At 43.8% G+C, this 23,721-nt stretch overlaps 1 protein-coding gene across 1 annotated transcript in view; it reads left to right on the forward strand.

The window, feature by feature from the left end:
- The window catches only part of nt5dc1 (5'-nucleotidase domain containing 1), a 51,330-nt gene extending 33,855 nt beyond the window's left edge, over nucleotides 1-17,475 (forward strand). The window contains exons 9-12 of the mRNA XM_076273161.1: nucleotides 7,125-7,246; nucleotides 12,303-12,476; nucleotides 15,086-15,254; nucleotides 16,163-17,475. Of these exons, the coding sequence (XP_076129276.1) occupies nucleotides 7,125-7,246; nucleotides 12,303-12,476; nucleotides 15,086-15,254; nucleotides 16,163-16,275 (578 nt within the window). The 3' untranslated portion in view covers nucleotides 16,276-17,475. The remainder of the gene's footprint in view (nucleotides 1-7,124; nucleotides 7,247-12,302; nucleotides 12,477-15,085; nucleotides 15,255-16,162) is intronic.
- The last annotated feature ends 6,246 nt before the right edge of the window (nucleotides 17,476-23,721 follow it).

Consider the following 23,721-nt stretch of genomic DNA (forward strand, 5'->3'; position numbering starts at 1 on the left):
CTCTCTATGTTGCAGCTGTCCCACTTTGTGGAGACGCAAGGGAGAGTATAAACTAGTGCAACGGCAGTGCATATGGTGTGATGTTAGTATGTGGACTGTGTATGTGTTGTGTGCTTTATGCTGACCGGCCGTAAATGTAAATCCTCTTAGTGCTCGCATGTGTTGTGGTTAGAGGACCATAAACTATGTTATATTGGACCAGTCTTTAACACAAATTAGGTTTTGTTTGGTTGCTATTTTTTGCAATTGGCTCTTTCGTATGTCTTCTGACTATCTAGTTTTTGAGTAGTGTGTTAGTGTAATGCAATGTCTGTTGGACCTTTTTACTACGCCTAGCTACAGCTCATGCTGCCATACTGTGGCCTATTTTCTCAAGCTGCAGTGCAGACCTTGTGAGAGGGATTACTGCACACTTTTCCTTTTTAGCCCTCTGAACTCTCTGAGCTGATTTTGGACGTTTCTGGGAGGACCACGTCCCAGAATTTCCTGTTTGAGAAGAAACATGCTGACTAAAGTGTTATTCTTCAGATAGTGTCCCAGGCTCAAGTATCCCCAACCGTGAGTGGGTTTGGCCCGCGCCGTGTTTGTCTTGCATCGGGTTTAATTGCAGCGTGAGCACTCTGTGTTTTTCTTCTCATCCTAATAATGCCACGCTGTGTCCCACAGGCTCGTCAGAGAGTTTTGAAACGAGGACGTCTGATTGTGCTCATTGTATCTCAGGTTCAGCGGTCCTATTCAGATTTGTACCGAGAGGCGAGCTCGGGGCTTGGCCAAGCCCCATCTCAGCTGGTGTTCCTCTGCAGAGCTCGTATCAGGCTGTCATTCTTGGTCGCTCCCCATCTGGACGGGCTTCCTGAGCCAGATCATGTGGAGGAGATGAGGCTGAAATGAGCAAGTCTGCAGACCGGTGACTCCTCTCCCGTCCACTCTCTCGTAGCGTCGCCACGCTGGCACAGCTGTCCACAGCCTTTGGTGGTCTGCTGCTCTGTTATCTCCGTCCAGCACGTCACTGCTTTGTGTCAATCCTCAGCTGACCTGTTATTCTGCTGCAAATATGCAGTGTGTCTCTCTCAAACAACTTCTCCACATGGCTCACAGGGGAATTGGCTGTTGCCATGGTTACCTGTACATTCCTCAGATAGAGATGTTTTTTTCTCTTTATGAACTTAGTTATTTCCAGTTATTTAAGCTGTTATTTTCAAATTGAAATCAGACAGATTGGATTTTGTTATGGAACAATTTTGAAGTTTCAAAGTAATGTCAATTGTTGATTTATATGTGTTTGTTTATATGTGTTTGTTTTAAATACGCCTACGTCTTACTTTAGAGCAGTGTTTCCCAAAGTCTGGGTCGCAAGGAGATTTTATTTGGGTCGCCAGCACAATTTATGTTGTGTTATATTGTCATTTGATACCAGGAAAGCTAACAGTTTTCTATTAGGATGTAGATTGTTAACTACCACAGTCACGGTTTTGTCATAAAAGCTCATGAAACTGGCGCATGAAACTGGGGGACGAACGCATCGCAGAGGGGGTGCCAGCATGGATATCTACCTCTCAAAATGAAACCGTTCTGTGGGGCGCCTGCCATGTACCTCGCAGTTGCAAACTGCAAGGGACATGAATCCGCCTATTTGCACGAACATTAATAGATACCAGCTCCTCAACTTTACCGATTAAAATCTAGTGACCGCGCTGTCAACTAAAGCAGACATCCATAGACCGGACATAAGGCCATTCAATTTGCATACAGTTTCGATTGCAGATGCCATCTTTAAAGTTAATAGCAACCTCCTCACATTCTTATTTCTGATTTAAAATGCACAACAGTGCATTATAGTCTACAATTTAAATGGGCATTTTAAACACTATTCCTCTCGTTTTCTACCTCGCTAACTCCAAAGTAAAGGCGCATTCTTCCGGCTATTGCGCAAACGCCTCTTGTTCTGATATAACAACTATACAATATAATATAATACAACAATACAATATAACGACTTGAGTTATTTGCTGTTTACATTGGAATTGACGTCCACAGTGTTATGGACCCATTTGTCTGCAACGCAACGTAGCCTACAACATTTTTTTTTAGAAATACAGGAACAGCTTACTATGCTGACGAATGACGACTGCACAACATGCGAAAATTTCCCCTACTCTCGGATGCGCATTAAAACGTATCTTTTCAGTAGTCATTTCCAACTTTTCACGCTGATGGTGCTCAAAATGCAACACAACCGTGTTCAAAGCAGGGATCCTATAGCAATGTATGGTTGGGGGAGGCATAGAAAAGTTGGAGAACCTGTGGCCTAAAACAATATTGGTGGTTGCAGGGTAGATTTGAAGTGAAATGGGTCGCGCTGTGAGATGGTCTGCCATTTTTAAAAAGTGGGTCGCCAGAAAAAAAGTTTGGGAAACACTGCTTTAGAGAGTGCTAGTTTACCAAGACAAGGTTCCTGTCCCAGCATCAGGGCTAAGGACAGAAGTGTAGATATCTCCTCTCTCTGGTTATGAGATGCTCAGACCTGAGGTAGAGATAGCTCACCTTGTTCTGGTAAACCCCATCGAGCAGAGACAGACTATCAAGTTGCGATGATTAGGGAAGATAAATTGGCAACATGCTACCTTAGAAAGTGAAAGATTCTGAAATGTTTGCCTCTGTTACAGCACATCTCTAGTCATTGGTGGTTTCAGTAAAGTTTCTTGATGTGATATCAATTTGGGTAACTTGGTTATCTTACACTTTTGGACAGGGGGCAGCCGTGGCCCACTGGTTAGCACTCTGGACTTGTAACCGGAGGGTTGCCGGTTCGAGCCCTGACCAGTGGGCCGCGGCTGAAGTGCCCTTGAGCAAGGCACCTAACCCCCCATTGTAGCAGGCAGCTCACTGCGCCGGGATTAGTGTGTGCTTCACCTCACTGTGTGGATTAGTGTGTGCTGTTTGTGTTTCACTAATTCACCGATTGGGTTAAATGCAGAGACCAAATTTAAAAAAAAAAGTATATATACTATACTACTATACTACTAATCAGAGACTAGTGGATCAACTTTGTGAAGCTACTCTCTCCTACTGCAGGGAGAAGAAGAATAGACCCTTGTCCTGTGATTGATCACCGTCACTGCCTGAGTCTCCTTCTCTGTGGTGTTGAAAAATAATGTTAGTGTTGGGTTCTTGATGTTATATTAATGGAATAATCCATTATTCCTGGAAGCAAGCTTGAGCCCATACAGTTTTCCCCCTATCACATTGGAATTTGGTTTAGTTTAAGAATTATGAACACCATTGAATCCAATTTGAAGTCCAGACCACAGTGGTTTCAATCTTTGGTTTCATGAAATGTGTTCAGTTCTGTATTTAAGCATTTCATTTGGCAAAAGACATGCCATCATGGAAAGGCCCACATGACTTCATTAGTACCAGCCTCATTGGTGTGGCCACACGTGTGCATGACCAGAGATGCCAGTGGCCAAAACACATGGCGGCACCACGACTAGACAGTAGCATATGAGGGAAAAGTCCAACACAACCCCACATTTCATTCAGAGTTTCAGAGTGTTCTCAGAAAAAGAGTTACATTTCTTGAATTTCCCCTTGGGGATCAATAAAGTATCTATCTTATCTATCTATCTATCTATCTAATCTAATCTAATCTAATCTAATCTAATCTACATGTAGTATGCCGTGGCAAAACTAGTGGAAGTGAATGGAGTGAATATCCATTAACACATTTGCCTCCCTGTTTTTTCATAATAGCAGGGCAAACAGCCTGTCCCAAATGCTGGCACTCTCTGTGGTTATGGAATTCGGCAGTAAACATTTGGTTCAAGTCACTTTTACAATAACAACTCTTCTCACATGCCGCAGTACTATCTTCTCATTCCATTCTACTAGAGATCCTTTGTGTGTGTGTATGCTTGGGCTTGTCTGTTTATTTGTGTTGGATCGTATGTATTTACATGTTTCTTTTCCCCTCTGCCACAGTGTGGATAAACTGTTTAACCTTCACAAGAATGTAAACTTGTTTTTCCATCCAAGAATGGATGTAATTTTTGGATAGGGGTCACTTCTCCCAATGTTGTTTCTATGGTGCACCAAAGAGCATTAAGACATACATATGTGTTACATTTTTACCATTCACACATTTTTTGACTCGTCAGTTCAATCTTGTTGCCTGTAAGATGAGTAAAGCAACATACACACACACACACACACTTGACACTGAAAACAATACTTGTCTTGTTACGATTCATTAAAATCCAGTCAGTGGTCTGGTCTTGGTGGCTTGATTAAATGTGTGCCTTGTAATTAATTAAATGAAGTGCAAGTTTCATGACCTTCCATTTGGTTTATTTTCAAATGGACATTGTTCCTTGGGCCTCCCGGAGGGTTTTCGAGCATGAGTAATACTCTGGGAGCTGTGTTGTTCAGTCCCTCTGTCTCTTATCTTGGCGGAGATCCATTGGAAGCTAGAAGTAAAGTATTTTGTGTGATTACTCACCAAAAATGTTCCTGCTCCTGCCAGACCCATTGGGTCGGCTGACATTTTTCTTGCCATTCTCATCTGCTTTTACATCATGAACATGATTTTTAAGAAAAGGTTTCAGAAAAGTGCTATGAAGTGTGAAGGCTTCCATGAGGTAACCATCACAGTTTACAGTATGCTAGTCAGAAGGCTGTGTAGTTGAGTGGAAAGTTTGTGTGTGTTTGTGTGTGTGTGTGTGTGTGCTATTAGTAGATTGTACTTGAAAGGATAAAAGTGTGTGTTTGTGTGTATGTCTTTCTGTGTGTGTGTGTGTGTTGGGTCATTAGTCATGCTGAAACAGAGCAGCGTAGTGAAACCCCTCTCAGACATGAGACTGCAGCAGAGTGAGCGGCTGGAGCATGGCCCCAGGGGGGGGGGGGAGTGCACAGGAAAGGGCTGAGCTGTGATTGGTCTGTTTCTAATCACCCGCTGCTGCTGTTCCGTACTCCTGTGATGGAATGGCTGCCATAATACTTACCAGCAGTTACGCAGGAATCCACCCCGAGTGGGAAACCCAAACCGTGCGGCTTTGTGTGTGAAACAAGAACTAAGGCCAGTAATGGGCAGTACTGGCCCTTATATTAGAATGATACATTCTACAGTTTTTATTCCTGTCACTCAAAATGTTACAGTATGTTCCCTTGCCCACCATATTTCTCCAAGCTACAATTCCAACAATCCTTCAGACCAGCTTTCTGTGGTTAATGCTGCACTCCAGCTCCCATGTGATCTATCCCTTTAACACATGTAAGACATATAGAAATATTATTTTGTCTCTGTCTCTTAAGTAATTCTTAATTAAGTTATCTGTGTGTTGCCATTTCAGTGGAGAATCATGTGAAACCTATGGGATGAGTTCAAAACTTTCAAATCAAAAGATACAGGCCTATGTAACATTTTGTAAGCCATAGGAATGAGCCAGATAATAATTAAAAAAGGACGGCGATGGTTAAAAACACACATGCTTATCTCCTCAGACCATAATGTCCATGTGAGGATTAAACATGACCCACTCTGAAACGTGCTGAAAAAATAGTTTTTTTGTATCACACTTTGGTGGATGACAGAGGAGGCATTACATGCTTATGCAGCTGCTTACCGTATGGAGTCTGTAATGCCCTGCAGTTTCCCGTAGGCAAGTATTACCAGTAAATCAGAATTGAGCATTGTTGAAACTGTGCATCAATTGTACAATCCGTAAAAGAACATGGAAAGCAACATATTTCTCTAGTGTAAAAAGTTACTTTCTAACAATTAACAAGTTACTTTATTCATTGTAATTGTTAATATTGCTTAATATTTCTGAGCAATTACTGTTTACTCTCAAATTTGGTCCACCTTGCTCTGATACAGCTTTGATTTGGATGTCCATTGGATGTTTCCTTTGAATAAGATATTGACTTTGGTTGGTTGATTGAGCTATTCATTGTGTCAGAAACCCTGTGTAGCAACTGCAGCACACATGGGGCTGTTAGGCCTGCAGGGGCGATTACAGTATGTGCCTGAACAGCCCAGAGGTGTCCAAACTAGAGAAGGAGAGTGGCAGCCACAACCTCAGAGTGGGCAGAGATTAGAGGCCAGAGAACTGTGGAGGACACTAGTGCCCAGCAGGGGAAGTTGAGTGGTTGCTCAGCATGGTCTGTGGTCACCCAAGGAGGATGAAGAATTAGGAGTTATTTTGCATCTTTGACAAGCCTACTAGTTGAGTGGTATTTCACCATATCAATCACATGTGAGCAAGCCAAAGAGCTGTGGAGAGGCAGGCTGATTGACTGGATGGGGAACACAGACGTATTCAGGGCACAGCTGTGTGGAGGCTGTGCACTTTCTCCGTTACTTTAACATGCTGTGCACTTTCTCCATTACTTTAACATGCTGTGCACTTTCTCCGTTACTTTAACATGCTGGAAGGATCAAGATGTCTTATCTGAGTGGAGACAAAGTTGTTGAATGTTGGAGCATGCGTTGTGATCATGCGGGACTGGAGCTGACTCCTCCAGAGGTGGTAGCCATGGTAGCCTGTGAACATGAGCCATACAAGGAGATTGCAAAATTGCAAATGTTGAGTGTGGCTCATGAGTCTTGAATTTCCCCTAGAGATCAATAAAGTATATCTATCTATCTATCTATATATCTATCTATCATCTATCTATCTATCTATCACAGGTCAGGTCTTATTACCATGCTGGTAAGAACAGACTTGTCATGATTGTCATGTCGTTGCTGTTTTACTCTGGTTGTTCATTCATGCATTCAGCTGTAAGATTGTATGATGAAAGGATAAATTAGAGCAAGCCAAATGAATGTGAACTCAGTGCAAGTACTCCTAATGTAATCTTCATCACATGGAATTGCAATAAATTAGATCCAGGATTGGATACGTGTCACTGAGTCAGTGTAATCAGTGTATACATGAGTTTATTTGTTTCATAAAATATCTAGTACAGTATTTATTTGACTATTTCAACAACTGTGTCTGGCCAGTTCCTTTATTAGTGAAATATGATGTAATATAAACAAGGAAGTCTTTTCTGGTAGAGGCAACTTGGAGTGGACTGTTGTAGGGCTTCTCAGTGACTGTGAGAAATGTTCCTCTGTACAGTGAACGATATGGAGGACAGTGAGGGTCTGCCATCGCTGGACAAGCCAGGCTGGTACTCACAGGGCAACTGGCCACATCTCCATGAGCTGGTGAAGACCATGACAGGAAAGCAGGATCCTAAGGTAAGAAAGGAGGGTGTGTGTGTGTGTGTGTGCGCACATGAGTGTGGGTGAGTGTGATTGCTTTTGTATACTCAGAGCAGTGTCTTCTGATGATCTATGGGATCTTTTTGTGTAATTTAGTGTCAATCCCTGTCAAATTCACAAGTGAACCAGCCCGTGAAAATTCCTGCTACACTATCAAACCTAATCCATATGGGAATCCTGAGCACCTCATACCAGCTGTCAGGGAGCGCATCAAGCAGAGCTTTGAGATTGACTCTCATTCGCAGCACTGGCACAGGATCAGAGAGCGCCACGCCGTAACTCAAACAGACACAAGTTCTCACCGGCATGAAGGCAGGCGGCGTACGGCAGCAGACACCTGCAGCGGCCGGCCCCTGTAAAAGATGACGCTCCCGCCGTGTGGCAGCGATCTGCCAACAGGGCTGGGCCTCGGTGAAGCCTGCAGGCGGCCAGTGCACAAGGCAAAGCTGTGTAGGAAAAAATGACTCCACCCCAAAGCAGAAAACACACACCATACACACACACACACAAACACACACACAGGGACAAACACAAACAAACACACACACACAAACACACACACAGAGACACACACACAGAGACACACACACACAAACACACACACAGGGACAAACACTCACACACACACACACACACACACAAAGAAACACACAAGCACACAAACACACACACAGAGACACACACACAGAGACACACACAGACACACACACACACAAAGACACACAAACACACACACAAACACACACACAGAGACAAACACACACACACACACACACACACACACACACACACACACACACACACAGAGACACACACAAACACACACACACACACACACACACACACACACACACACACACACACACACACACACACACACACACACACACACACACACAAAGTGAGTGCAGCTAGGGATGCCCATCCTCCACATCCTCCTTGGGTTCTCGCTTTTCCGCCACGCGTGGCTGAATGCTCCCAGTGTTCCACTGTTCTTGGGGGGGCTGTGTGGACGGCGCTCCGTCGGAATGCAGTGTCAACCTGCCACTTGAGGGGGCCTCTGAGGTGACCTGTGTCTGTAATGTTTTGGGTTCGCTCCACTTTCACCTGACGGGACTTATGGCAGCCTGGCTGAATGGGCCCCATTCACACGGGCTTATAGGCCTTAGAGTGCAGACTGACGAGGGCCCTCCCTCCCTCCCTCCCTCCCCACAGGACACAATGTCACATTCACGTGCCTAACCGTATTTCAGAAGATGTAATCCTTGGAACTGTTAATCAATCTTTAAATGCATTATGGAATTATTTTCCTAGTGTTGGCTTACTGTAAAATGCTGGGTGCAGAAACACATGAATGACATTAATTTAGACATTATGTGTGTGTCCAGGGAGAAGAGAAGATTTTTTAACAGTATAACAGAAATGTAAGATTGGAAATGAAACAAAATAAAATTGTTGTTCTTTAAACTAAAGGCATACATACAAGTCATATTCATAAATGCACAATAATATAGTGAATTGTAGAAATGCAAAGTTGACTGTTATGTTAAGCTTCCTAGTGCAATGCACGCCTTAGTATTTTGAACCTTGAAGTTTGTTGATGTTTCAGTACTCACTGGCCTCCTTGGTGATGTTTTGACACTTTTTTTACCTTGTTGATGTTTTGACTGCTCAGAACACAGCCAAACTTGGAGTATTGGATAAATGTTATTTCATCACTGTAGATTATTGTAACACTGTATTTATACTGCGGTACTGTAAAAATGACCACTGCCGCAGTTGCACAACTAGGTGGCAAACATCAGGTAGTGTGCCTCAGTGTTTCCCATACATTGACTTATTTGTAGCGGCCCACCACAATATCAACATTGACCACCCCACAATGATTTTCCAGGTTGTACTAAATTGTGGTTAAATCTGGTTAGCATCATAACCACGCTGCGCTAATTTGTTAAAAACTGTTGCATTCAAGTTTGCATTCTGCAAACCTACCACCACAAATAGAATTCAATTCTGTGGGAAACACTGGTTGCCTTAGTCTCATGAAGTGGTGATGGAGAACTGAAAATTCTAAATCATTTGAAAATGAGGGTGTGTATTCCTATTTATAGACATTCACCCCACTGGATGCCCTGTTCCTCTTAACACCACAAATCGGTTTCCAGACTTAAAGTAATCAAATGAAGCCTTGTAATAACCTTCGTCTGCAAGTGAAATGTTTTTAAACATGAAATAGAAACAGTTCTGTTGCTCAAATGATGCGCAGGAACTGGTCAGCACAAAGAGCCCTTGTGTGCCCTATCGGGGATAAACAAGCCCTGTGATGGATCTGTTTGGTTTTACAAGGAGACGTGTTTCCAAAACTGTCCTATCGAGTCACTGTTCCATCTTGGCCTGTATTTATGCCTGTGGTCAGTGAGCTGTCCTGGGTTGTAAGCATCATCCTCACAAGCTGACATCCTTTGTAAATCACTGTGTGAAATGGTTTAATTAACCAGATTGTGCTCAGTAGGCCGTCCATCACAGTGGCCTGAGAGGAATTGAGGTGAGGTTTTAATACAGGCACATGTTGCCAATAAAGAGGCCCATAAAGGCGGCTCTATTCCGCCATGCCAGGGGATGGAATTCCTCGGCCTGTAAATATTTTTCATACTTTACCTGCCCCTTTGGCAGCGGAGAGCTGAAAAGTGATCAGTGGACACGGTCATGCTGCAGGGCCAGCGTTGAGGCTGGGGACCTGGGCCTGGGACGGGGGGTGACTGTGGTGGGGACGGGCGCAGAGTTCTGGGAATGTCTGGAAACCCGAAACCCGAGTCCACCTCAGAGACACTGTTTATTTACGCCCGCCAAGCGGCCGGCTCGTACACACGGCCCACTAACCGAGGGGCTGATTTCCGGAGTTGCCCCAGCAGTCATCGGGAGTAACACTGACCACCAACCCCACCCCTCCCCTCCTCTTCGTCTCCCGCTCCCCTCCCCCACCTCTTCCTCAGCTCCCCTAGCTCTGTGTCGGGAGTCTCTCTCCTGCCTCCCCCAACCTTGCATTCCACTCTGGAGCTGCAGAAAGGGCCTCTGAGTGCAACTCCTTTAGCACTAAAAAGTTTTCATTACCCCTCCAGCACACTGCCTGGGGTAATAGCCTTTACTCTCTCTATAAAGCCTGCTTCAGGTGACCCTGGTGAGAAAGAGTCATTGTTTGTCCACTGCTGTGACACTTAACAGCTTTCATTTGTTTGAGGAAGTGCTGTGGTTTTGGCAAACAGCTCGTCAGGTCGTAACACATTCTGCTTGTTGCTCCTGCATCCGCTGTTTTATTTTCCTTTTTTTCAGGTTTGAAAGATACAATGCACTTTATATGGATACACAGGGTGCAGTGTTTTCCTCCTTCCTCCAAATGCCCCATGTGCACACGAGACAAGAAAGGGCCTTCAAATGAGTCCATGCTGCCTGTACTGCTTGGCAGGCCTGAACTCGATTGTGTGGTTTTCCCTTGGTCCAGCCAATGAGATGATCACCATCACAGGAATTTACAATCTCATCAGGTGTCAGATAGACTTAGGCTAGGCAAGGAAAGACACGCTTATTAATATAGCACAGCTCATATAGCCTGGCTTCCAGACTTACTACTTTGTTTCACTTTGTGAAGAGAGTCTGGCCTCTCGTGATTGGGAAATGTTTCTAACTCTAGCATCATAACAGACATAGATTTTGTGTTCACTTTGAAATCATTGTTCCAGATTAACCATTCACCTTGATCAGGGATTCTTCTTCTTATTCTACAAACTGATATTAAGCCGCATCAGCAGTCAGGAAACAATGTATTTAGTCTACCTAGTTTGCTGTACTGCATGTGTGCAGGTGTTGCTACTACCGTTTACCACAGCCACTTTCAATTTGGAAACTAACATTATCCACTTCTTCTCTGGTTGGCCCGGCACCTTGGATGTCCAAGAGAAACATTAGTGTATTGTCAGATGCCAGACTAGTATCTCAGTGAAATGAAAGTGAATGAAAATACTAGGCGGGTAGGACCAGGCTACAATTGATATGCAATGGTAATTCAAAGTGCTTTACACTGGAACAGATAAACAGCACATAGGAAAAAACTAAAAGTTGACCAAAAGTATCTGAGTTTTGATGTCATCAGGAAGTTAGTTTTAGAACTGAACAGCAGTCACATTAAACAGCTGTTTTTAGAGACATAGACTTCGGACTTTAAGGTGCTCTAAGGCTAAGCGATGCTGGGTAACGTCACTTCTGTTGACTTTCAAACAAAACAGAGAGCTAGCTCGCTACTTCCTCCCCCTCCCTCCCGTGCTGCTCCCGTGCAATTGAAACTCTCCTAAACGCGCATCTCGTCTGTGATTTGCTGGAACAGTTTGTTATGTTTTCATGGGCTAGGTTTGCCCTGGTTGTTGTTGTTGCCGTTTGTGGAGCCTGGACTGTCCACAGAGATCACGTTTTTTTACAGTGTATTCAGGACACAGACAGCTAGCGGTTGGTTAGGTGATGTTTGCAGTAAGTGACATAAAATGTTTTAGCCTAAAAAAACGTGCGCCATCGCTTAGAGCACCTTTAAGTAAAGTGTATTTATTTCCTTAGCATAAGTGTTTCTGGATTATCTACTTGCAAGTTGAAACCAATCAATCAAAACCATACAAATCACAAATCGTGTTTCGGAGGCCTCTAAATAGTTACTAGCAACATATGTAGAGAACACTTAATGAAAGCACATACATACTGACACACGGATATTCGGATGATATAAGAAAATCTCTAAATGACAACTGTTTACACTAAAAAGCTCCTTTGGATAGTATTTGAATGATGTGGCTACTGTAGCATTAAACGGTTAGCATAAGGCTGCAACAAAACAAAATGTGAAAAGGTGAAAGAGCTTGAATACTCCCTGAATGCTCTGTATATGTGTTTGAACTGAGAGATATAAACGCTAAAGCATGACCATGCCTGTCGGTCATCCCAACTCATTCATTGATGTGTCGACTGTGCTCTGCCCTCCTACGCTGTGCAGGTGGTGTATTTTGGAGACAGCATGCGCTCGGACATGTTCCCCGCCAGCAGCTACGGGAAGTGGGAGACGGTGATGATCGTGGAGGAGATGGAGGGCGAGGGAGTCCCGGGCAGCAGCGCGGCCAAGAGCAGCGAGGCCCCCGCGGAGCCCCTGGAGAAGAAGGGGAAGTATGAGGTGAGCAGCGGCCGGCACACGCAGCTGCTTCTGCTTACGGAGCACACCCACCTGCCCCCTGTCAGAGAGAGAGAGAGAGAGAGAGAGAGAGAGAGAGAGAGAGAGAGGTGGAGGGAGAGCGAGAGAGGTGGAGGGAGAGCGAGAGGGAGGGGGTGGAGAGAGAGAGAGTTGGAGGGAGAGAGAGAGGGAGAGAGAGGGGGGGTAGAGGGAGAGAGAGAGGGGGGTGGAGGGAGGGAGGGAGAGAGAGGGGGTAGAGGGAGAGAGAGAGGGAGAGAGAGGGGGTGGTGGGTGGAGGGAGGGAGGGAGAGAGAGGGGGTAGAGGGAGAGAGAGAGGGAGAGAGAGGGGGTGGTGGAGGGAGAAAGAGAGGGAGAGAGAGAGAGAACCCCACCTCAGCCCTCTGGCAACGTGCCACAAAGCGTCCACTGTGGAGCTCAGTTTCAGCAGCCCCCACCTTCACTCCACACTCAATCCATTCAGCCACTCACACACACACACACACACTCTCTCCCCCTCTCCCCCTAGTCCTGTCTCTCTTACGTGTGTGAGAGTGAGTGTGTGTGAATGTGTGTGTGTGTGTGTGAGTCTGTGTGTGAGTCTGTGTGTGAGTCTGTGTGTGAGTCTGTGTGTGAGTGTGAGTGTGTGTGAGTGAGTGTGAGTGTGTGTGAGAGAGAGAGAGTGTGTGAGTGTGTGTGTGTGAGTCTGTGTGTGTGAGAGAGAGAGAGTGTGTGAGTGTGTGCCCACAGAGAGAGGGCCGGCAAGACACCCGGTAAACATCTGTAAACTGCAAATCAGTTCCAGTTTCAGTAACTATGCTTTCAAGTTGCTGGGTTTGTAGACTGTTTAGTCGTGTTGCAGCATGTTTATGCAAAGTACGCCACTGGCAGCACTGTAAGGCAAAGCGAGTGTGGGAGAGGAGAGGAGAGGGAGGAGAGGAGAGGAGAGGAGGATTAGAGGAGAAAAGTGAAAGTCTGCGTGCGGCTGCAGAGAGGGGAGGCCAGGGCTCTTGACTCATGGCATGGAAGGAAACAATAAAACAGCTTGTAGAAGTCAGGATGCAATGCCATTAGGCAGTGGTCTCATTCACTGACCAGACCTTGAGTGTTTCCCCTTGGCCTATGCGTTCAGTGGGGTCACTTCCTGGACAGGTATCAGGCTGCAGGATGTTTGTTAGCCATGAAGACAGATGAATGTGTGTGTGTGTGTCTGTGTGTGGGAGAGAGAAAGAGAGTGTGTTTGTGTGTGTGTGTGTGTGTGTTGGAGGGACAGTGTAGTGCAGGGATAGTGGGGTATGAGTCAGCAGTTTTGTTGGCAGGAGTGTAAGGAGCTTGGTCTGAGCACTCCACCGAGTAGTGACTCCTAGTCTGTTCTGCTCGCCCACCACCGCACCCCCCCATCCCCTTCCCACAATCCTCCTCCTGCCGCCCCTTCTCTCTACCACCCATTTTCCATTTCTACTTCCATTTGTGTAGGCGCTCGTCCTTCTACCTCTCACTTCCTCATTTTTCATTGTCTCTCTTCCTCCGTCGTTCCACATTTTCTTTTGGCCTCCCTCCTCTGCTGTCTCCTGACATCCTTCAACTTCTCTCTCTCTTTCTCTCTTTCTCTTTCTCGCTCTCTCACACACACATTCACACTCTCCACCTCATTCTTGTGAAATGGTTCACAGAAAAGTGTGGCAGCGACAAGAATCGGGGAGTGATTCAGCCGGAGATGTCCGGTGGTTCTCCCAGCCGTTTGCCGCCCAGTCTTTCCACATATATCAGCCCTGACCAAATGCATCTGTCTGGCTCCTCACGTGATCCAGGCTCTCTTGAGACTTTGAATTCCTCTGAACTAGTGCAGACTTTTCTTTCCATCATCTGATGCTTTGGATCTTGAGGATGTACTGGAAATTTCCACAGTAGTATGTAATTTGTGTGCCTTTGGAGTTTTTGTTTGACTCAGGGGGGTCAGTGTTGTCATGTATTGGGGTTCAGAGGAATGGCGCTCTTCCTGTAGGGAAAGTCCGCACAAAGGCCCAGTGTCGGCTCAAGTTTGTTTTCACTGGGCAGACGCAGGGGATCTGATGGATGTTATCCTTTCATCTGACTGGAAGCACCTCTGAGATTTGCCTTCTATTAATGGCACAGAGCTGGGGGCTGTGCCTGGGGAGAGGCTGAAGAGTGAGGGTCAGCATAACAATGGGCCATGTTTGAAACTGTTTGGATCCGTGTTTGACCAAAGAGAGAATAAACTGCAAAACGGCAAAAAGGTTCCCTCGCCTGAAGGAAGTGTGAAGAAGTCATGGTCATGGCATGGTGCTAATTAGCATCTCTGGGTGCTCTTGTGTGCGGCCCAATGACACAGTTGTTTTATTAGCGCATCAACACAGCAATGTGTTTGTCACCACAGTCTTTTGTTTAGCCTGTGGCACGAATGAGTTAGTTTGTTTTTACTAAATAAAATGCGGTTGGGTTTGTCTGTTCATTTGTATTGTTTTCCATTTGTTATTTATGTGGAGAACAAACACAAACAATATTGCTTTGGGCTGTAGCCACCCATCCAGAGGCAGTCTGGGTGTGGAATGCTCTCCTCTAGCACGTCATGCTGGTGTGATGTTATTTTTTAGGATCAAGGCATGAAGACTCCCTCGGCTTCGTCTGAGCAGTGGGGCTCCTACTTTACGGACGTGCCCAAGAGCGCCGATGGGGAGGAGGAGGCGCTCAAACTCACCTGGTGCACTCACAGCATCCACACATACAGCACCGTGGCCATCCCCAGTGTAGAAGCCATCGCAGGTACGGTCTGCTTGCATTGACCTCGAGGTCATCCATGCCGTTAGCACAGCATTAGGGGGTTTTGGTCAACACTGACCAACTTAACTACCTTCATGCAAAAACCTTACAAACACCTCAGTCAGCCCATGTGGCATTGATAAAAGCTTGCTAACATACTAACTGGTGTCTTTTGGAAATATAATTTACAATGTTAAGAGCGTATGAAATGTGCTACGTGTGTGAAGAAACAAATGCGTGAAGCTTCAGTTGACTCCATGCTCTGTTATCATATTTAATTTGCACACAAAGGTGATAATTGTGACAAACAATGTGAAGGAGTAATAGACAAATCCGGTAGCGGTTGATGAGAAGAGAATGTTGAGAAATACCAAAGTAGGAGCAGGAAACTATGTTATCTTTACGATGGGCCGCAACTACATTACTGTCTGCTTTCATTGAAAAATGGCATATGAGAGTCTAGCTGTAAATGATAATGGCTGGTTTCATGGGAGAGGGAGTGGGGGAAAGCAGTGTATAAAAAAGATGCTTAGTCATTATTATGTCATTTGCTTTAAAGCAACACTATGTTGCAATTTGCCATGTTTTGAGGTATACTTTTATCAGGCAACCAGCGTTGGTACTGTATCACCTTCAAATTAATTTTTGTTTTTGTAAAATATGTGAAAAAATATGGGTGTTTGCAAACTTTTGCAAGGCTTTTAGGTGGCTAAAACTATGCTTTAAAATGTGGAGAGTGACTGTGGCATTTGTGATAATATAAGGTCGGTTTTGTGTCTACAATATGATTTTTGGATGTATTTGTTTATTTATTTATTCATTGTTATTATTAGCTTGCTGGTTTGACTGATGTTCTCATCTAGGCCCTTTTTAAGGATTTTTACTTTGATGATGTTCTTTCCCTTTCTTAGATCTTCCTCTGGACTACAAATTCCCACGGTTCTCTCCAGACAAGCCCAGCACTACAGGATACTACCCCCGGCCCCCCGACTCCCTGCTGAAGTGGTCACAGAGCCACCCATGAGTGTCCATCTCCACCCACTGGGTGTCTCCAGTCCACTGGCTGCCCCGTGCGCAGCACCCCCATCTCTCGAGCACATAGATAGATCACCATGTGAAGGTGCTGCCCCAGTACAGCACATCAGCATCTCCGTGTTAAGTCTGTTTAGACATTGTCTGTCATTCGAATTGAAAACATGTAACCTGTTGATGTTGGAGTGTGTCCGTCAAACCGTCAAGTTACTTTACCTCCTGTTTTGAAAGGACTTGAAAACTTCTTGAAAGACCTAATTCTCCATACTTAGCCATTGATTTCTGCAACACTATGCATTGGTTGGTGCATTTAAATTGACCACCGTCCATTTTACTTAATAAGCATATAACTCAGGGGGGCCATCATTCCAAACCTGGCTATAATGGGAAATATTCATTTCTGATCATTGTAAGCTTGCATTTTCTTTTTAGGACTGCCATGTGTTCTCTGCTTAACAGTTGAAAGTATTCTGTTTGTTGAAAGTACCCCATGATGTCTTAATAAATAATAAAAGACTGATTGTACTGATTGTGTCAAATCTTGCACAGTATATTCTGTGGATATTTGTTTGCCTTGGAGTTACATTGTTGTATGCAATGCTCTATTCAATTATTGATCATTTTCCTCCGTGTGTCATAATGGGAAATAGTACTAACTACACAAATGTCATACCATGCTGTGTCATTCATACATCTTGAAGTGAACTTAAAATAAGTTTCACGTGGAAAAAAAGTGTAAAAGCTTGTCTATGTACTCTATTGTTCTAGTGTAATGTCCTGCTCAGTGATCTACTGTACTGTATATGTGTGGGATACATATGTGCCATATTGTATGCAGAAGCAATGTCAGCCATGCTTAAACTGACCACTGAATGAATTGAATGTTTTTCATTGTTAGTTTGAATGAAAGCTGGCTGTAGGTTGTGTTGTAACTATTTGTGTTGGATCAAACAGTACTTAAAGCACAGTTAAAGCCAAAATGAGGTGAGCTCATTTGTCCAAATGTTTTCTATTTTGTATGTATCGAGTTGATTAGCCTTTAGTTACAGTTGGTTAATGGTGTTATCTTGCTCTTACAGTTTAAAGAAACCCTATTTGGCCTTGTGCTGTCCTCATCCATAGTTTGTACTCTGTAAAATTCAGGAGCAGTGTCATTCACCTCATCTGTGGAATAAAGACATGCATACACAGACTTCCCCCTTGTGTGTATTCCTTTCAAATTCATCTGACAAAACTGATATTTAGCTACTGAGAATAGGCAAGTCCCTCCACTTGGCGGCCATATTGCAACCCTTTTTGGGCACTTATCGGGCATCTAATTTGACAGAAATGTGCGTGCGTAAGGCTTCACGACACCAATCTTACTCCAGCGGCGAGATCACAACACATGATTGGCACGATGTCTTCACAACCCACCACATGATTGGCTCAATGTATTCACATGTCAACGTTTTGCCGCAGAAGGGGTGTGATATGTGTAGACAGCTGCCAAACTAACCCATGCATTTCTATAGAGGATTTTTTGAGTGCTGTGTCTCCTCATTAGAAAGTCTCTGAGCAAATCATGTATGGATTATGATAATTACAATTACCCTAAGATTATTACATAATCAAATTGACATCACATTGAGATGCTTCATCCAAGCGAATCATGGTTTCATGCATGAATATTACACTGAAAAAATATGTCTCACATCTTAAGACTTAAAGTAATGTGTCTCAAATCTATCTTCACCAATCATCCCTGATAGTCTGTCTCTGCATGATTGAGTTTACCAGAGCAGTGATGGAGTGCTACCTCTAGCTCAGGTCTGAACTTAACTCTGCTGCACAACTACCAACAAGAGAGGAGGCCCATAATCAAACCACTGGAGGAGACACATGCTCCTGTTCTGTCCTTAACCCCCATGCTGGGATAGAACATGACCTCAGGAAGCTACTCTGTGACCCATTGAAGTATAACACTGGAGTTAGACAGATGTAGCTAATGTCGCAAAAACCAACAGCTGACAAGCTGATAACTAAAAAAAAACTAATTTAACATAATTAACAAAAGTCAACTGTCAAAAAGCACCTGCACATTTAATTGTACCCTATGCATTGCATTACATACAGTACTGCAGTGCAATGCATTAATACTCATCGCATTATATGTGCAACACCTAAAGGTATACTCCATCAACTCACTAGATGAATAGTTACTGGTAAGTGTGACTAACGAGCTAATACCGCTGTATACTTATTATTTCAGTGCACATATGTGACCTAAAAACTGCTATCTAATCATAGTATCACTGTGATCTTCTACATCCTGTTGTGAAAATGTTCATCAAGAGGTTACTGAGAAAAGAGGAAGGAAGCCAGAGATGTCTTCTTAATACACTCTGTGATCTGTGATCTCAGTGAGGCAAATGGCACCTTCACTCACTGGAATGGAAATGTTACACAATAGAGTGATAAAACAGCTTTTCTCTTTGGTGCATTTCTCAAATCACTAATGTTTGCACAACAGTGACTGCATTTCTCAAAACAATTAGTGTAAACTGCACCACATAGTTACCTGCAACATGTATCTTGCTCATAATGCTTATGTCTAAAAAACAAGTATTTATACCAATGAAACTGTCAGTCCATATTGTTAATGTCAAGACTGTTTTGTCTTGTTGTCAATATGACTAAATATGTTCTAATAAACAATGTGCAAGCACTATGTTCTATGTGGCATAGCAAACTACAAAGTTATTATTGTGTGGAGGGGGTTGGTTGCAAGACAGTAGATATGTTTCAAGACAGTAGATATGTTTCAAGACAGTAGATATGTTTCAGAGTTTGTACTGTTGACAGACATTGTGCAAAGGCTTGCAGCATTGTGTCCAATGCTGGTCCAATGACCAATAAACAGGGATAAATGCAGAGACCAAATTTCCCTCACAGGATCAAAAGGTGAGGATGCACCTTTCTGTGTCTCTGAGGTCGATGTGAGCAATGCCTTTAGGAGGGTTAATTGTAGAAAAACTGCTGGACCGGATGTAATTTCTAACAGGGTTTTGAAATTCTGCGCTGCTCAGTTAGCTCCTGTGTTCACTTATATCTTTAACACATCATTGGCTCAAGAGACAGTTCCTACTTGCCTCAAGCAGTCTGTTATTGTTCCAGTACCGAAAAACAAAAGTCCATCATGTCTGAATGACTACCGCCCAGTAGCCCTGAAAGTGTTTGGAGAAGCTTGTGAAAAACATTATCTGCTCATCCCTCCCTGCCTCCTTCGACCCCCTCCAATTTGCTTAGAGAGCCAACAGGTCTACAGAGGATGCCATCTCAAACCTCATGCACACCACCTTAACTCACCTGGAGGAGGGGAATGGGAATTATGTGAGGATGCTGTTCATTGACTTTAGTTCAGCATTCAACACAATAGTACCTCTCACCTTGGTCACAAAGATGAAGGCCTTAGGACTGAACACCACCCTGTCACTGGATATTTGACTTTCTCACCAACCGTTCACAAGTGGTTAGAGTGGGGGGTCTGACATCTGACACATTAACCATCAGCACTGGTGCTCCCCAAGGCTGTGTTCTGAGTCCACTGCTGTACAACATCTACACACATGACTGCAAAGCCAACAGTAGTCATACCTCCATCATCAAGTTTGCAGATGACACAGTGATCTTGGGCCTGATTAGTAACAACAATGAACAGCTCTATTTGGATCAGGTTGATGAGGTGGCACAGTGGTGTCAATCTAACAGCTTGACACTGAATGTCAATAAAACCAAGGAAATGGTAGTGGATTACAGAAGGCAGCAGCAGAACTACAGTTACACACCACTAATGATCAGCGGGCTGTTAACACTCAATATGTTCTGAAGAAGTCCAGACAACGACTCTACTTCCTTCGTCAGCTAAGGAAATTCAAAGTTTCTACATCCATCATGAAGGCCTTCTACACTTCAGCGGTTGAGAGTGTTCTAACTGGTAGCATCATCACCTGGTATGGGAACTCCACAGTTAGAGATTGTAGTACTCTGCAGAGTAGTGCGCTCAGCTGAACGTACTATAAGAACTCAACTCCCTGCTCTACAAGATATCTATTCCAGAAGAGTATACTCCTAAGATCCCAAAAGATTCTGAAGGACTCTCCTCATCCTAACAATGGATTATTCCTACCGCTGAAATCAAGAAGACGCCTATGTAGTCACAAAGCCAGAACTGAGAGACTCAGGAGAAGTTTTTATCCCCAGGAAATCCAAACTCTGAACTCACACATACTGACTTTGCACACATTCACTCCTCAGCACTCTCAAACATTTCCCAACCCTGAACTCACCCCCCCCCCCCCCCCCCCCCACACACACACACACACACACACCTACATGACTTTTAGCACTTTTACATCCCTCTCCCTATGCTACAGACCTTTTATTTATTTTCTTATTTCATCACACGTCAAAACACACACACACACACACACACACACACACACACACACACACACACACACATATCTGACTTGATCTCCATAGAACTTTTTATTTATTATTTTTGATTTCTCCTCCATCTATCTACCCAGGTCCTTGATTGCCTAGCCTTTCTGCCCCCCCAACCCCCATCCCCAACACACACAAAAAAAACACACACACTTACATCATCACTGTCATCACCTCACATACATACAGCACACTGCTTGCTACAGTAAGCCTCCTCTACATACTTGCTGCACACTGCACCGTCCCCACCCCTACATACACAGCACATTGTCTTCAGGATCTTCTCCAACACACATCCTCTACATACTTACAGCACACTGCCCCCACCTACCCACACACACACACAGTCACTGCTCCACTCCCCTCCCGCCCACACACACATCTTCACTATCATCACTCACATCATACATACAGTACTCTGCTTGCAATAGTAAGTCCCTTCACCATACTTGCAGTATACTGCCCCCCCCCCCTCTCTCCTAGCACATTATTTCATCAGGAAGCTTCTCCAACACATATCGCCAACATACTTACAGCACACTCCCGCCCAATACACCCCCCCCCCCCAATACACAGCACATTGTCTCATGAGGAAGGTTCTCCAACACACATATTGCACACTGCCCTCTCCCCACATACACAGCACACTATCCCATTTCCCTTGTCATCCCCCCAACACACACACCAAGACCCCTGGCAGTTGGGTTAGCCCCTTGAGCCGTGGATCTGCCCAAGGTTACTTCCTTAGTAAGGGAGTTTTTCCTTGCCCCTGTTGCTTTTGGGTGCTCCTTGTCACTGCATTTCTTACATCCAGTAACTATATGCATGTGACAATAAACGTCTTTGTATCCTTGTATCCTTGTAAAAGAGTATATATACTTATATATATACTTATACTTATAACTAGCAGAAAATAAAGCAGAACTGGCACATTTCTAATAGAGGAACTGTGTTTGCAGGTGCCTAAAAATAAAGAAACTGTAGTTGCAGGGGAATTTAGAGAGGAACTTGAGGTCAAGCCATTAAAAAGTACAACTGATTTGGCACCCCTGAAATCCACACATGAGGAAGCAAACACAAAATTGGTTCTGCACAGAGATGGGGACTCGAGTCTGAGACTCGGACTCGAGCCGCACTTAAGTCGCACAGACAGTACACTATCAAACAGGGATATGGAGAAATACCCAAAGCTCCACACATGAGCTCCCTGCACCCGTACTGATGGCACCGAGTCCCAGTCCAGACAGCTGCCTTGAGATGCTAGTCTGTGCATGCAAGACTCAACGCCGAAAATGCAGGAAATGAGAATGTAACTCCTACATCGCCTCCCTACCCACTTTCACTCTGTTAACGTGCTGTACTACTACATCCATAAAACTCACTACTCTTGAGAAGATTAAATGAAACGTCAGAAATCCAGATATGGAGCTCAAAGAAGCCAGAAGTGGGTCTTTCAGTGGGGAACTCTAGGTGTGCTAGTGAAGAGACAGTAAAGTAACTGCGGTATACAGTGATAAGTGTTACTTCTTGGTTGCAGCTCAATGCCTATATTACAGTTTTTCTCAGTCGCTTTGGTGCTTTTTGCAGATCAGAATGAAAATTCTCATAACTATTAGTTCAACCTCCACAACATTTAGTCATTTGTGCACATCATAGTAGCAAATTCTCCTTCCTCTGAACAAATTGAAAATGCTTTTGGACATGTATCAGTTGCTTTCATACAATTCTCTGCTGTTTTTTAACATTATCATTTGCTTATGTCATGTCAGTCAAAATGAACTATACTTATGGATACTGAATAGTCGTTCCCTATAAAACTAATAGTCTTCATTTCATTGCTTGAGTCATTACATACAAAATTGTTGAACTAGTTATCAAATTCTGTCACAATGCTGTAGAATTGCAAAGAGCATACAGTAAAAATGTACGTATTCAGTGTCTTGTACTCACTTACTCCCCTAACTACAGCAATGTGTAACTTTACTGTAGTTTTCAAATGGCTGTACAAGTAGTGTATAGTGCTGTCTTGAGCATGTTCAGGTAGTGTCACCTTTTTTTCTGCCCTTTTTTGCATTGGAAAACACTGAGAGAACTGTCATAATGAAAACATGAACAAGCCATTTGACTATCTTGTTCATAAACGATGGTGTCAAGACTTCTCATTTTGATGACACTGACAGTTTCATTGACATGAATACGTGCTTTTGAGGAATGGACTATCCATTTTGAGCAAGTGACGTGCTTTTGCAGGTCATCCACTAGGTTTTGCAGTTTGCACTAATTGTTTTGAGAAATGCACTAACTGCTGTGCAAATGTTAATAGTGATGTGAGAATAGCACCAAACAAATGTTCTCAAAACAATTAGTGCAAACTGCAAAACCGTAAAAAATTATTTTGGGGGGTGGTAAATGCAATCCCTGAAAATTGGTTAAAATGTACTTGCCTTTATTAATCAGCAGGTAAAATAATAAAAATTGGGTAAATTCTGCCTACACTACTTATTTTTTAACAGTAACAACGTCTACCTAAAAAACTATAATAAAATATACCCAAAGAAATCAGTTTTGCTCTAGGCTACAATGCGCATGTGAACGACGGTTGGAGATGTGCTCACTCGTCGGCTGATGGAGTTACTGGATTGATGGTAAGCTATGATTCCTGTAAACTGTACCGTGTAGCTGTTATATATGCCTATGTCCTATTATATCAAGAATGATATGATTCCTGTAAACTTTACCGTGTAGCTGTTATATAGGCCTATTATATCAGGAATGTGAAAAACGTCAACGTTTTAAGTGGTGGGAGCAGTGGCAAGTTCAACACGGTTCAACAGGGCGAAATAGCCTAGCTATTTGGCCTCGAGTGCGTGGACCTAGTCCTGAATGTGATTGTGAATATAATGTGTGTTTATGAACATAATCCATAGGCCTATCCATGTATCGAATAAGT

This window comes from Alosa pseudoharengus, unplaced genomic scaffold, assembly GCF_046254945.1.
Source record: "Alosa pseudoharengus isolate Yale_2024_CS ecotype anadromous, Long Island Sound unplaced genomic scaffold, YU_APseudo_1.1 YU_APseudo_1.1_scf_7, whole genome shotgun sequence".
NCBI classification, from domain to species: domain Eukaryota; kingdom Metazoa; phylum Chordata; class Actinopteri; order Clupeiformes; family Clupeidae; genus Alosa; species Alosa pseudoharengus.